General features: G+C 49.6%; 1 protein-coding gene across 1 annotated transcript in view; it reads left to right on the top strand.

Moving 5' to 3' along the window:
* Window positions 1-12,332, top strand: part of CCDC33 (coiled-coil domain containing 33) — a 119,209-nt gene extending 106,877 nt beyond the window's left edge. Inside the window, 8 exon segments of the mRNA XM_060002802.1 lie at window positions 6,902-7,067; window positions 7,282-7,370; window positions 7,570-7,701; window positions 7,797-7,887; window positions 8,903-9,069; window positions 10,127-10,213; window positions 11,199-11,312; window positions 12,177-12,332. Of these exon segments, the coding sequence (XP_059858785.1) occupies window positions 6,902-7,067; window positions 7,282-7,370; window positions 7,570-7,701; window positions 7,797-7,887; window positions 8,903-9,069; window positions 10,127-10,213; window positions 11,199-11,312; window positions 12,177-12,332 (1,002 nt within the window).
* The last annotated feature ends 212 nt before the right edge of the window (window positions 12,333-12,544 follow it).

Raw genomic sequence — 12,544 nt, 5'->3', positions numbered from 1 at the left:
ATTTTTTGTTCTGGTTCTGTAAAAAATGCCATTGGTAATTTGATAGGGATTGAAATGAATCTGTAGATTGCTTTGGGTAGTATAGTCATTTTCACAATATTGATTCTTCCAATCCAAGAACATGGTATATCTCTCCATGTGTTTGTATCATCTTTAATTTCTTTCATTGGTGTCTTATAGTTTTCTGCATACAGGTCTTTTGTCTCCTTAGGTAAGTTTATTCCTAGGTATTTTATTCTTTTTTTTGCAACGGTAAATGCGAGTGTTTCTTTAATTTCTCTTTCAGATGTTTCATCATTAGTATATAGGAATGCAAGAGATTTCTGTGCATTAATTTTGTATTCTGCAACTTTAACAAATTCATTGATTAGCTCTAGTAGTTTTCTGGTGGCATCTTTAGGATTCTCTATGTATAGTATCATGTCATCTGCAAACAGTGACAGCTTTACTTCTTCTTTTCCAATTTGTATTCCTTTTATTTCTTTTTCTTCTCTGATTGCCATGGCTAGGACTTCCAAAACTATGTTGAATAATAGTGGTGAGAGTGGACATCCTTGTCTTGTTCCTGATCTTAGAGGAAATGCTTTCAGTTTTTCACCACTGAGAATGATGTTTCCTGTGGATTTGTCATATATGGCCTTTACTATGTTGTGGTAGGTTCCCTCTATGCCCACTTTCTGGAGAGTTTTTATCATAAATGGGTGTTGAATTTTGTCGAAAGGTTTTTCTGCATCTGTTGAGATGATCATAGGTTTTTTGTTTGTTTTTTTTTTGCGTTACGCGGGCCTCTCACTGTTGTGGCCTCTCCCGTTATGGAGCACAAGCTCTGGACGCGCAGGCTCAGCAGCCATGGCTCACGGTCCCAGCCGCTCTGCGGCATGTGGGATCTTCCCAGACCGGGGAACGAACCCGTGTCCCCTGCATCGGCAGGCAGATTCTCAACCACTGCGCCACCAGGGAAGCCCGATCATAGGTTTTTATTCCTTAATTTTTTAATATGGTGTATCACATTGATTGATTTTCCTATATTGAAGAAGGCTTGCATCCCTGGGATAAATCTCACTAGATCATGGTGTATGACCCTTTTAATGTGTTGCTGGATTCTGTTTGCTAGTATTTTGTTGAGGATTTTTGCATCTATATTCATCAGTGATATTGGTCTGTAATTTTCTTTTTTGTTGTATCTTTGTCTGGTTTTGGTATCAGGGTGATGGTGGCCTCGTAGAATGAGTTTTGGAGCATTCCTTTCTCTGCAATTTTTTGGAAGAGTTTGAGAAGGATGGATGTTAGCTTTTCTCTAAATGTTTGATAGAATTCACCTGTGAAGCCATCTGGCTCTGGACTTTTGTTTGTTGGAAGATTTTAAATCACAATTTCAATTTCATTACATGTGATTGGCCTGTTCATATTTTCTATTTCTTCCTGTTTCAGTCTTGGAAGGTTATACCTTTCTAAGAATTTGTCCATTTCTTCCAGATTGTCCATTTTATTGGAATAGAGTTGCTTGTAGTAGTCTCTTGTGATGCTTTGTATTTCTGCAGTGTATGATGTCACTTCTCCTTTTTCATTTCTAATTTTATTGACTTGAGTCCTCTCCCTCTTTTTCTTGATGAGTCTGGCTAAAGGTTTATCAGTTTTGTTTATCTTCTCAAAGAACCAGCTTTTAGTTTTATTGATCTTTGCTATTGTTTTCTTTGTTTCTATTTCATTTATTTCTGCTCTGATCTTTATGATTTCTTTCCTTCTACTAACTTGGGGTTTTGTTTGGTCTTCTTTCTCTACTTCCTTTGGGTGTAAGGTTAGTTTGTTTATTTGAGATTTTTCTTGTTTCTTGAGGTAGGACTGTATGGCTATAAGCTTCCCTCTTAGAACTGCTTTTGCTGCATCCCATATGTTTTGGATTGTCATGTTTTCATTGTGATTTGTCTCTAGGTATTTTTTGATTTCCTCTTTGGTTTCTTCAGTGATCTCCTGGTTATTTAGTAATGTATTGTTTAGCTTCCATGTGTTTGTGTTTTTTACGTTTTTTCCCCTGTAATTTATTTCTAATCTCATAGCGTTGTGATAGGAAAAGATGTTTGATATGATTTCAATTTTCTTAAATTTGCTGAGGCTTGGTTTGTGACCCAAGATGTGATCTATCCTGGAGAATGTTCTGTGTACACTTGAGAAGAAAGTGTAATCTACTCTTTTCAGATGGAATGTCCTATAAATATCAATTAAATCTATCTGGTCTATTGTGTCATTTAAAGCTTGTGTTTCCTTATTAATTTTCTGTTTGGATGATCTGTCCATTGGTGTAAGTGAGGTGTTAAAGTCCCCAACTATGATTGTGTTACCATCGATTTCCTCTTTTATGGCTGTTAGCATTGGCCTTATATATTGAGGTGCTCCTATGTTGGGTGCATATATATTTATGATTGTTATATCTTCTTCTTGGATTGATCCCTTGATCATTATGTAGTGTCCTTCCTTGTCTCTTGTAACATTCTTTATTTTAAAGTCTATTTTATCTGATATGAGTATTGCTACTCCAGCTTTCTTTTGATTTCCATTTGCATGGAATATCTTTTTCCATCCCCTCACTTGCAGTCTGTATGTGTCCCTAGGTCTGAAGTGGGTCTCTTTTAGACAGCATGTATATGGGTCTTGTTTTTGTATCCATTCAGCAAGCCTGTGTCTTTTGGTTGAAGCATTGAATCGATTCACATTTAAGGTAATTATCAATATATATATTCCTATTACCATTTTCTTAATTGTTTTGGGTTTGTTTTTGTAGGTCCTTTTCTTCTCTTGTGTTTCCCAGTTAGAGAAGTTCCTTTAGCATTTGTGGTAGAGCTGGTTTGGTGGTGCTGAATTCTCTTCGCTTTTGCTTGCCTGTAAAGCTTTTGATTTCTCCGTCAAATCTGAATGAGATCCTTGCTGGGTAGAGTAATCTTGGTTGTAGATTCTTCCCTTTCAGCACTTTAGATATATTGTGCCACTCCCTTCTGGCTTGTAGAGTTTCTGCTGAGAAATCAGCTGTTAACCTTATGGGAGTTCCCTTGTATGTTATTAGTCGTTTTTCCCTTGTTGCTTTTAATAATTTTTCTTTGTCTTTAATTTTTACCAATTTGATTGCTGTGTTTCTTGGCATGTTTCTCCTTGGGTTTATCCTGCCTGGGACTGTCTGCTCTTCTTGGACTTGGGTGGCTATTTCCTTTCCCATGTTAGGGAAGTTTTTGACTATAATCTCTTCAAATATTTTCTCAGGTCCTTTCTCTCTCTCTTCTCCTTCTGGGACCCCTATAATGCGAATGTTGTTGTGTTTAATGTCCCACAGGTCTCTTAGGCTGTCTTCATTTCTTTTCATTCTTTTTTCTTTATTCTGTTCTGCGGCAGTGAATTCCACCATTCTGTCTTCCAGGTCACTTATCTGTTCTTTGGCCTCAGTTATTCTGCTATTGATTCCTTCTAGTGTATTTTTCATTTCAGTTATTGTATTGCTCATCTCTGTTTGTTCTTTAATTCTTCTAGGTCTTTGTTAAACATTTCTTGCATCTTCTCAATCTTTGCCTCCATTCTTTTTCCGAGGTCCTGGATTATCTTCACTATCTTTATTCTGAATTATTTTTCTGGAAGGTTGCCTATCTCCACTTCATTCAGTTGTTTTTCTGGCATTTTATCTTGTTCCTTCAACTGGTACATGTCCTCTGCCTTTTCATTTTGTCTATCTTTCTAATGTGGTTTTCGTTCCACAGTCTGCGGGATTGCACTTCTTCTTGCTTCTGCTGTCTGCCCTCTGATGGATGAGGCTATCTAAGAGGTTTGTGCAAGCTTCCTGATGGGAGGGACTGGTGGTAGGTAGAGCTGGGTGTTGCTTTGGTGCGTAGAGCTCAGTAAAACTTTAATCCACTTGCCTGCTGATGGGTGGGGCTGAGTTCCTTCCCTGTTGGTTGTTTGGCCTGAGACGACCCAACACTGGAGGCTATAGGCTCTTTGGAGGGGCTAATGTAGGACTCTGGGAGGGCTCACGCCAAGGAGTACTTCCCAGAACTTCTGCTGCTAGTGTTCTTGTCCCCGTGGTGAGCCACAGCCACCCCCCACCTCTGCAGGAGACCCTCCCACACTAGCCGGTAGGTCTGGTTCAGTCTCCTATAGGGTCACTGCTCCTTCCCTCTGGGTCCTGATGCACACACTACTTTGTGTGTGCCCTCCAAGAGTGGAGTCTTTGTTTCCCCGAGTTCTGTCAAAGTCCTGCAATCAAATCCCACTAGCCTTCAAAGTCTGATTCTCTGGGAATTCCTCTTCCTGTTGCCGGACCCCCAGGTTGGGAAGCCTGACATGAGCCTCAGAACCTTCACTCCAGTGGGTGGACTTCTGTGGTATAAGTGTTCTCCAGTTTGTGAGGCAACCACCCAGCGGTTATGGGATTTGATTTTATTGTGATTGCACCCCTCCTACCATCTCATTGTGGCTTCTCCTTTGTCTTTGGATGTGGGGTATCTTTTTTGGTGAGTTCCAGTGTCTTCCTGTCAATGATTGTTCAGCAGTTAGTTATGATTCTGGTGCTCTCTCAAGAGGGAGTGAGCACATGTCCTTCTACTCCGCCATCCCGAACAAATCTCCTCTCTGAATCTAGGTCATTCTTTGTAAGTACTGCCTGTATCCAGTGACTCAGCGTGCCCTAGAATAAAACCATAAACTGCAGTGCATGGAGCATCCTTGAACATGTTTTCTTGGACGAGGGTGTGCTCCTCTAAAAGATAACCCTAAAGCAAAGAAACCCATTTGGATACTAATGTAATTGTTCAGAGCAGACATGATAAGAGCCTGAACTAGGCTGGAGAGGGAAAGGAGAGATGAATTCCCTTTCCAAAAATATCATGTGCTTCCTCTTGACAGTCTACTGGACCTCCCAAATCCCTGTCCATCAAGGGGCTGCTATAAATTGAGGATGTAGAGCAGAGCAGAGGAGAGAGCAAGGGAACCCAGGGTGAGGGTAGCAAGGAGGAAGAGAAAGGGGTCTGGCCTGTTGATTAAAGCTGGCACTAGAACAGAAATGGGGTGGGCTGAGAACTACTGCCTCCAAGTCATGTCTGCCCTAGGCGGGGCCCTGAACCACACACACTGACTCTGAGCTTCCAGATACTCCATGCTTCTCCCATGAGAGGAATCAGAGGCTCAGAAAGGTGAAGGGGTCTGTCCAAGCTCACTCAGTGAGTCGGTGGCCAAGCTGGGCTTCTGAGTCCTGACCACAAAGCCCTGTGTGTGTGCAGTCTCTGGGCTGCGTGTCCTAGTGAATGAAGCTGTCTGAGGGCACCAGATGGGCAGATCTGGAGGAGCCAAGACCTGAAACTTGACTGGGGCAGGTGCTGGGGAGAAACTTGACTGGGGCCCAGCACTGGCACCATTTAGAGGGAGTCTAGCCAGAAGGCTAGACAGCAGCAGGTGACAAATGGTGTCTGATGAGCCCCTGCTGTCTGGAAACCCCTCCCCAGGCAGCCAGTGGCCCACCATGCAGCAGGTTGAAGGCAGTGGCTGGGAGCCAGGCCACATCCTCAGTCAGCATGGGGCCCAGGTGGGAGTTGGGGACAGAGCTCTGCTTCCTGAGGACTTGGGAGCCCATTTCTGGCCAGGCCTAGGAGGCCCACCCCCCACAGGCAAGGCCTTCACAGTCTCAGGAAGGACAGGGCTTAGGAAGCTCCTGCTGGCCTCGCTACCCTCCTCCCACTCCTCCCCCAAACCTAGCTCCTACCTCCTCCCCCTCTACCGAGCTTCCTGGCTTCACATTTTGAGTCCCTCTTTTATATTTTGTGGTACTATTTATATTAAGAAACTCCCTTTCCAAAACTTCTTATAAATAACAATAGGGAATTTCTGATTATGATACAAGTACGTGTAAATATAGCCTATTAATTCTCCTATACACACACAAGGGCAAACATGAATTTTTTTCCCCCAAATTGAGATCATAATTGTTTTTAGTAACCTGCTTTCATCACTTCTCAACATACTGTGAAGTTTCCATACATGGGGGCATCGTGGCAGGATTGCGCAGCGTTTAAGAGCACGGACTCAAGTGGCAGGAGGCCTGGATTTCAGACCTCGACGCTGCCACTCATTAGTTTTGTGACTGAGCACGCTACTCGCCTCTCTGGGCCTTGGATCCCTCGTCAGTAAAATGAGGATGATAATAGTATCCGCCTTCATAAGCTAAATGAAGGAGGGGGGCCTGACTTGGTACCTAGTAAATGCTCAATGAACACCAGATATTAGTATTATTGTTACTCCTAACCTAGTGACAGAGCCTGGCATCCCGTCCCCACCTCACAGCCTAGATCCTGTAGCTGGATTCCAACCCTGACCCTGAGTCCTTTTCTGGATCTCCCGGGCTTACCTACGCCGTGTCCCTTCACGCCCCCCGGGCTGCTTGGGAGGCTGGTGCCTAGGGTTGGCTCCCAAGAAGCCTTCAGCGAGATTTCAGAGAGATTCTTCCCTGGGTTCTCGGTGATGTGAGGAAGAAGAGGGATTAGAGAAGGGAGAAAGGAGAAAGGAAAAGGTGGAGAAATGGCCCTGATCCTGGCCCTGGAAACCTGGCCCTGGAGCCTTTCAAGTCTCCATCGCTCATGGGCCTCCTCACCTAGTGTCTGAATCCTGGGTCGCCCCTAGCTGGCCTCCCGGGAAAAGGTGTCACCCCCAGGAGAGTACATTTGTGCAGCTGCTCTCACGCGGCCAGAAGGGGTGAAAATCCTGTCATGACCACCCCGCCAAGGAGCTGCTAAGACTTGAGAGCACAGCTTGGGATTCTCTCTGTTCTTTGACCTCGGGAGTGACCCACTGACTTCCAGGTGTGGGTGTAGATATTGGGGAGGGGCTACAGTGGGGCTGGGGGTTCATCTCTGAGTTCTGGGGTACACAGGAGATGAACAGCTACCGGCAGGCCATGCAGAAGATGGCAGAGGACATCCTGTCACTGCGGAAACAGACCAGCATCCTGGAGGCAGAGAACCAAATGCTGAGGAGCCAGCTGACCCAGGAGGGGGTAGAAGAGGAGCCAGACATCACTGACAGAGCCCAGAACCTGGGTGAGGGCGTACAGGCCACCGAGGGAACAGGGTGGCAGGAGCCTTTCCCAGGACACAGGCTAGTAGGAGCCTGGCTGGGTCCTCTCTGAGATGGGAAACTGAGAGTCCAGTCCTGTGTCAAGCCCCAGGACTGAGAGACACCCCCCCCGCCCCCCAACCATGCCGATTTGAACTGGGAGGTGCCTCTTCCCTGAGCCAGTTCCTCCTCCACCAGCGTCCATGAAGCAGAAACTGCTGCTGAGTGAGCAGGACATGAAGAAGCTGAGGGACAAGGTGCAGCATCTGCAGAATGAGCTGATTCGAGTGAGCCTGGGCTTGGAGGGCAGAGGGGAAGGGGGCTCGGGAGGGAGCATCTGGAGAAGCGTCTGCGGCTAGAAGGGAGAGGGACATAGGGGCCAGGGGGCCAGGGCAGTGGAGGACTGAGCAGAGTGGCCTGGGGTGGACCCTAAGGGTCAAGGGCACCCCTGCTTTCCCCCGTTTCCCCTCCCTCCCCCACCGTCAGAAGAATGACAGAGAAAAGGAGCTGCTCCTCCTGCAGCGGGCTCAGCAGCCACAGGTGGCGCTGCTGAGGCGATACCAGGACAAACTGCAGCAGATGAAGGCGCTGGAGGAGACCGTGAGGCACCAGGAGAAGGCAGGTGCCCTAAGGGCCAGGCTGCCCAGGCCCAGCCACACACGGGCAGGTGTGGAGCCTCTAGGCCATCCCAGCCTCTGTGCTCTGCCCTCCAGGTGATTGAGAAGATGGAGTGGGTGCTGGAGGACAAGCTGCGGGAGAGGAACGAGCGCCTGCAGAACAAGCTGCAGGGAAAGCCCAATGTCGGTGAGTCTGCTCCCCGGCTTCTGTCCCATCCCTGGAGGCCCTGCCTTCTTGGAGCCTCTCAAGTTTCAGGAGCACCTTCAAACTGCAGCAGAGGGTGCTAGGTCCCCTCAGTACTCAATCAGGCACTGAGCACTTCCAGAGGTCCCCCAAGCTCCCTTCTCCTACCATGGAGTCCCTCAGAACACATGGAGGGGACACAGTGTGTGAGCCATGCTAGAAAGAGGCTCAAACCTTCCAGAAGATGCTCTGAGATTAGAGCGAGCAGAGATGGGCTACCTGCAAAGAGGGGCTGTCTGGGGCAGCGGTTCCCAACCTCTTAACTCCAGGACCCTTCAAATTATTTGCTCATCTCCCTGTGTCTTCAAAGAGTCTGCTTCTATAAAACACACAAAAACTTTCTGGTTAAATCAATGATTTGCTTTCTCCACTGATGTTAACCAAAGCCACCTAGAACTGCCAATGAGAGGCAGCTCTGATGAGCAGGAAAGAACCAGGTCACCCCGCATCAGGCCAGCCCAAGCAGAGGATTTCTGTGCCACCTCCCTGGGGACCCCCGTGAGCCCAGCCCTGTGTCAGCCTTCACCGCATGGGGGTGTCTGTAGGGGGCATTTTTGAAGGTCTTTAAGAAACAGTGAAAGCTGGGCCCACCTTTCAGGAACCCTGAGCTTAGGGTGAGAGTTGAGAAGGCAACCTAGGGAGGGGAAACAGCCATGCACAGGCCTGGGGAGTGACGATGCCAGGAGCAGAGAAGGGAGGAAAATAGAGGTGAGGAGCTGAAACAGACCCAGGACAAATGGTGGGGGAGTGATCAGAGAGAACACTGGGGTCAGATTCTAAAGAGCCTAGAACGATGGCCTGAGGAGGAGTATGGACCTGATCCCACGGGCAGTAGGGAGCCATTGAAGGCTTGGGAGCAGAGGAGGGGCATAAAAAAGTAAAACGCTGAGGCAGATTGGACCAGGGACAGGGAGGCAGGAAAGCCCATCTCATGAACATCTATGGCCACATTCCACAGCCTTCCCCATGCTCTCAGCCTCTGGCCTTCCCCCGGGTCCAACGGGAGAGAATCTGCCTGTTGACCTTTACTCAATGCTGCTGGCGGAAAACTCGAGGCTGCGGGCAGAGCTGGACAAGAACCGCCACCAGTCGGCCCCCATCGTTCTGCAGCAGCAGGCCCTGCTGGTAAGAGCCACCAGCACAATTCTGGCCTGGACCTGCCTGCGCAGGTCACCAGGCACCCAGAAATCACTCAGGCACAATCCAAGTTGAAACCCAAGACCAGGAGCAAGATTTCCCAGGGCCTCCAATGTGCCTGGAGTCTCCCGGAGAGCCTCTGGCTCTCAGGCCTTGGCTCCTTTCCCCTGGGAACACACATGAGTCTGAAAGCTTCACCCTTACCCTCATTTAGCATCCTGGGAGAGAAAGCAAGCCCCTAGCTGACCCCTGACCCTGTTTGCCACCTGGCTGCCCTGAAGTTGGGCTCCAAACAGGCCTCTCAGAACTCCATTCTGGAGCGTTTCCTGGGATTGGTACCGCCTTGGAGAGCCCTTTTCCCCCATCCCAGGTGGACCCTGGGGAGTTGGGAACAAGAGGAGACCTGGCAGAGAAGCTGCAAGAGACAGATGGTCCAGGCCACTGCAAGGGTACCCTGCCCACATAGGTGGGTGTCCCTGGCCCCTCCCTACCTCCGAGGCTGTTACAGGTGCCCCTGCTTTATGCAAACCGGAAGACAGAACATTTGGAATTACAAAAGCGGGGTGGGCTGGGCACAGGAGAGTTTTTCTCTTCATCCCAGGACTCGCAGGAGGTGAGTTCTGTTTGAAAGCACACCTGATGCATGGACATCCATGTAAAGTGTGGAGGACGGGGAACCCTTGCTTTACCAATAGATCCTTCACTTTACAAAATGACCCCCAGCTCAAGATTCCTTTCTGTGCACTAACCTAGTGCCCCCTGGTGCATTTTACATTTAAAAATTGGGGTGCAAAAATTTCATACAGTCAAAATACGTGGGGGGAACAACTGTGAAAAAGGCACATGCCAGGCCTGAAACTCCGGGCAGTGTTCTGAGGCTCGTTGGCCTCAGGGTCTTTGGCCCTGGGTCTGAGGCTCTGCGTCAGGGAGCTGAATTTGGAACTCAGACCTGGCTGATTTCTCCCTCAGTGTCACCTGGCCTCCTGAGCTCACATAGCTACAGCCCCCAGTGGGGACCATGTGTGAGTTTCTGCTTTGCCCACAGGACCTTCTTGCCAATAATTCAGACAAGTTTAACCTCCTAGCCAAGCTGGAACGCGCTCAGAGCCGGATTCTTTCCCTGGAAAGCCAGGTAGGTGAGGTGCAGGGCTCACACAGGCCAGGTAGCCTCACCACTCAGCCTGAGACCAGGCTCAGCCTCTGTGTTTCAGAAGGGTCGGGGCTCCGCGTGTGAGGAGGGTCCAGACTCCGTGTTTGAAGAGGGTCGAGGTCCATTTGTGACCAGGGTCGAGGCTCTATGTTTGCAAAGGATCAGGGCTCTATGTGTGAGGGGGGGGTCAGGACTCAATTTTTGACCAGGATTGGGGCTTCCTGTATTTGGAGTGTCAGGGCTCCCTGTTTAACCATGTTTGGACTCAGGGGGTATGGAGGGTCGGGGCTCAGTCTGCATCCAGGGTCAGGGCTCCATCTGTGACCAGGATCAGTGCTCCATGTGAGAAGAGGACCGAGGCTTTGTGTGTGATCAGGGCGAGGGCTCCGTGTGTGTCGGGTTGGTGATTGGTGTTTGTCTACGGTCAGGACTCCCTTCCTGTGTGAGGAGGGTCTGGGCTTGGTCTACATCCAAGATCAGGGCTCCCTTTGTGACCAGGGTCAGGGATTTGTGTTTCAGGAGGGTCTGGGCTCTGTGTGTGACCAGAGTCAGAGCTGCGTGTTAGAGAAGGGCTGGGGCTCTGTGTGTGAAGGGGGTCAGGGCTCCCTCTGTGACCAGGGCCGAGGCTGCACGTTTGAGAAGGGTTGGGGCTCATTGTGGGGAGCACTGCAGCTCCATGGTTGAGGACTGACGGGACTCTGCGTGTCAGGAGGGTCAGGGCTCATCGTGACCAGTGTTGGAGCTCCGTATGTTGGTGGAACCCAGACAAGGTCCATCAGTCGTATTCAAACTGTCGCTTGTCCACCCACCCTTGTTATCCTGAGGTCTCTTGGGAAGGTAGCAGGCCCACGTTGCCCAGGGTTTTGCTTTCTGCTCAAAGAGCAGGCTGAGGTTTGGGCTGTCCCAGCTCTCAGGGATGGGCGCTGCTGCCCAGTGGTTCTCCATCTGTGTCTCTTCATGTCTGTAGTTAGAGGACTCAGCTCGACGCTGGGGACGAGAGAAGCAGGACTTGGCCACACGGCTGCAGGAGAAAGAGTATGGCTTGAGGCCCCCTTCCAACACAATCATCACAGATGAGTCCGTGAGTGATCCCTCTGGAGGAGCTCTGTGGGGTTCGGGGGGTGGGTCTGGCAGCCACACACACACACACCCCTTCCCCGAGTCACTGGACCTTGTGAAAACCTGTCCAGGGGGCCCTGCTCCCTGGCTGGTAGTCAGAAGACCTGGGCTCAACTTCTGCTCAGTTACCAGCCGAAACCTCTGCCCCATCTCAATCCCCCACCTGTCTAAGGGGAATAGAGAACCCTGCCAAGACGCCCCCTTCCCTTCGGGTGGTGATGAGTATCAGAAAGGAGGGGCTGTGGTGGACTGTTTGCCCACAGGGGCATTCCTCGAATGCTGCAGCACTGGCTGTACTTTAGGACTGGATTTGCTCATGGGTAGAGTAGCTGTGGCCCCCTCTCCACTCCACAGTGCCTAAGATTCTCCCATGAGCACGCACTTCTTGGGCCACTGCAGTGCTGCAGACCTGCCAGAGGTGGGGGCATGTTGCCAGAGAGAAACACTGCCAACTTCCCAAGAACAAATAGGTTTATTCACAACTGTCCCTCAAGCTCAGCCCTGGGCCCCCCAGCCCCCCAAAGCAAACCCCCTGATGGCTTCCGCTCTTGAACCATCAGTACTCTGCTGGAAAGGCCTGAAAAGGATGGGGGAACTGGGTGGAACACAGGGCTACCTTTGCAAACTCACCCGCTGAGCCCTGGAGACTTCGGCAGAAATCAGGTGTGACCTGCTGTGGTGAAATGGGTTTGGAAATCTTTGAGAAGTCATGGTCTGCCAGATTTTGGATCCTCTGAGGCATGACTTGCCAGGCAAGATACATTTTATTGAGTCACCCTGCTGGGGACAGGGGCATACTCACTTCGTCTGGCTTTGCCCACCACAGAACCCCTCCACCCCCTCCAAGAACCACAGGCGACCCTCCAAGCTGGACCCCTTGATGCCCAGCTCAGAGACTAAGCTCAACAATCTCTCTAAATCCCAGCAGACTGAGTCCTGGCAGACCTCAGTCTTGGAGCAGGGCTCCCTCTCTCTGTACTGAGTACTCTCAGCCCCACTCCCTAAAATGACTTTATTAAACGCTGAGGTCAGTGAACATGCACCTCTTTCATTGAGCAGGGCAGCCTGGGGTGCCTTAGCTTCCTCCTTCCAGACCCCACTCTGGGCCTGGGTCCTCTGCTGTAGCCCTGTAGCCTCCTGCCTGTCCCAGGAGCTACCATCTTTGGAGAGCCAGAGGCCATAGTGGACCCCAGA

This window comes from Delphinus delphis, chromosome 2 (assembly GCF_949987515.2).
Source record: "Delphinus delphis chromosome 2, mDelDel1.2, whole genome shotgun sequence".
NCBI classification, from domain to species: domain Eukaryota; kingdom Metazoa; phylum Chordata; class Mammalia; order Artiodactyla; family Delphinidae; genus Delphinus; species Delphinus delphis.
Note: the sequence above shows the minus strand (reverse complement) of the source record. Positions and strands in the feature narration are given on the sequence as shown.